Genomic DNA, 2,547 nt, shown 5'->3' on the forward strand with positions numbered 1-2,547 from the left:
AAATAAATAAATAAATAAAAATAACAAGGGGAGGGAATAATATGGAGGTTCTCATAAAAGATCCTTTATTGAATTAGCACCCTATTTTGGGGTAGTATCAGGAAAAAGGTAGCAAAGATGAGAAAGACAGACACCCTTTATATTTTGCATTAGTTCCAGCCTCTATTTTACCAGATTTTTTTTTTGAAACACAGTCTCGCTCCTTTGCCTAGGGTGAAATGCACGGGTGCAATTTTGACTCACTGCAACCTCTGCCTCGGGTTCAAGCGAGTCTCCTGCCTCAGCCTCCCAAGTAGCTGGAATTACAGGCATGTGCAACCATGCCCAGCTAATTTTTGTTGTTGCTGTTGTTTTTATTTTTGTGAGACGGATTTTCGCTCTAGTCACCAGGCTGGAGTGCAATGGCGCAATCTTGGCACACTGCAACCCCTACCTCCTGGGTTCAAGCAATTCTCCTACCTCAGCCTCCTGAGTAGCTGGAATTACAGGCACGTGCCACTACACCCAGCTGATTTTTGTATTTTTAGTAGATACGGGGTTTCACCATGTTGGCCAGGCTGGTCTAGAACTCCTGGCCTCAAGTGATCCGCCTGCCTCAGCCTCCTAAATGCTGGGATTATAGGTGTGAGCCACCATGCCCAGCCTATTTTACCGCATTTTTTTTTTTTTGAGATGGAGTTTCGCTTTTGTCACCCAGGGTGGAGTACAGTGGCGCAATCTTGGCTCACTGCAACCTCCACTTCGCGGGTTCAAGTGATTCTCCTGCCTCAGCCTCCCAAGTAGCTGGGATTACAGGCAACCACCAACATGCCCGGCTAATTTTTTGTATTTTTAGTAGAGACAGGATTTCGCCATGTTGGGCAGGCTGGTCTCCAACTCCTGACCTGAGGTGATCCACCCACCTTGGCCTCCCAAAGTGGTGGGCCACTGGGCCCGGCTTCTGTTTTTATAAAGGGTTTCCATTTCTGGGGAAAAGAATGCAACTAAGAGGGCCAGCTCCATAATCAGGTCTTAGATCTCTTTTCAACAGCCTTACTGGCCAGGCGCAGTGGCTCACACCTGTAATCCCAGCACTTTGGGAGGCCGAGGCAGGCAGATCACCTGAGGTCAGGAGTTTGAGACCAGCCTGGCCAACATGGTGAAACTCCCTCTCCACTAAAAATACAAAAATTAGCCAGGCGCCATGGGGTGCACCTGTAGTCCCAGTTACTTGGGAGGCTAAGGCATTGAACCTGGGAGACAGTGGTTACAGTGAGCCAAGATTGCGCCACTGCACTGCAGCCTGGGCAACAGAGTAAGACTCCGTCTCAAAAAAAAAAAAAAAAGACAAAACCCTTACCAAACATTCAATTTCCTCTTACCCCAAGGCACTCACCTCCAATAGTGCTCTCCTGGTACTCATGGAACTGCCCTTTGACAAAACGTAATACCAGGCTTGACTTTCCCACTGCAGATTCTCCCAGCAGCACCAATTTGAACTGGCAAATTTTGCTGGCCTGGGGTTGCCCATTGGGCCTAGCTGTGCTTCTGCTAGTCATGGCCAGATTATCAGAGTGGGAAAGGGTGGAGGGAGGGGAATGCTGTAAAGGGGGGGGGGAAGGGGAGGGGATTTCCAGGCTTCAACACTCCTGCAAGAAAAAAAAAGTGAATTAGACATACGTCCATTGAAGCTGCAATCGCTTTTCAGAGAAGGATAGAATCTCTTCATCTCCTTGCTCCTATGAGGAGTTGGCTCTTGCAGTCATCTGCTATTGACAGGTTATACCTCTGAGAAGGTCCCAGGCAGCTGACCCTCAGTGGTAAGAGTTGGGAACAGCAAAATAAGAACTGCTTCTGGAGTCTGCCCTACCACATAATCTCTAACTGCCAAGGGAACTGAAATAGAGAGACTGAAAACTGAGTTTTTAATTCCCCAGTAATTATCCACCATGTTTTCAAGGTTTTTTGTTTGAGTCACACAAAGTGATCAGCCTTTAGTTGGCCTGAAGAATATCCAGATCCACCCACAGGTACCCTAGATCCCCAGCATCTCCTTGGCATCCTGGTGCTGTGCTCTTCTTTTCCTTTTTTTTTTTTGAAATGTCATTCTTGTTGCCCAGGCTGGAGCGCAGTGGCGTCATCTTGGCTCACTGCAACCTCCGCCTCACAGGTTCAAGCAATTCTCCCACCTCAGCCTCCCGAGCAGCTGGGATTACAGGCACGCACCACCATGCCTGGCTAATTTTGTATTTTTAGTAAAGATGGGGTTTCTCCATGTTGGTCAGGCTAGTCTTGAACTCCCGACCTCGGGTGATCCGCCCGCCTTGGCCTCCCAAAGTGCTGGGATTACAGGCGTGAGCCACCGTGCCTGGCCTTCTTTTCCTTTTTCTTTAGCTCTTTGTCAAAATGAGAGATTCACTCTAGGGGTGTGGGATAAGAGTCACCCCTCCTAAGGGCAGAAGGGTAGATGCTGCTATATCTTTTATATATGACTGGTCTCCCTGATAAGACATTTCTAAAAATCTAACTAGGGTCCCATTGCCAGAAAATCTATCCTTTCTCATTTTT

The 2,547-nt window shown here is 47.9% G+C and overlaps 1 protein-coding gene across 1 annotated transcript in view; it reads right to left on the reverse strand.

The window, feature by feature from the left end:
• Window positions 1–2,547, reverse strand: part of RAB5B (RAB5B, member RAS oncogene family) — a 29,805-nt gene that overhangs the window by 10,634 nt on the left and 16,624 nt on the right. Inside the window, exon 2 of the mRNA XM_011926145.1 lies at window positions 1,376–1,628. Coding sequence (XP_011781535.1) covers window positions 1,376–1,538 — 163 coding nt within the window. The 5' untranslated portion in view covers window positions 1,539–1,628. The remainder of the gene's footprint in view (window positions 1–1,375; window positions 1,629–2,547) is intronic.

The sequence above is a fragment of the Colobus angolensis genome, unplaced genomic scaffold (genome assembly GCF_000951035.1).
Source record: "Colobus angolensis palliatus isolate OR3802 unplaced genomic scaffold, Cang.pa_1.0 Scaffold67, whole genome shotgun sequence".
NCBI lineage: Eukaryota > Metazoa > Chordata > Mammalia > Primates > Cercopithecidae > Colobus > Colobus angolensis.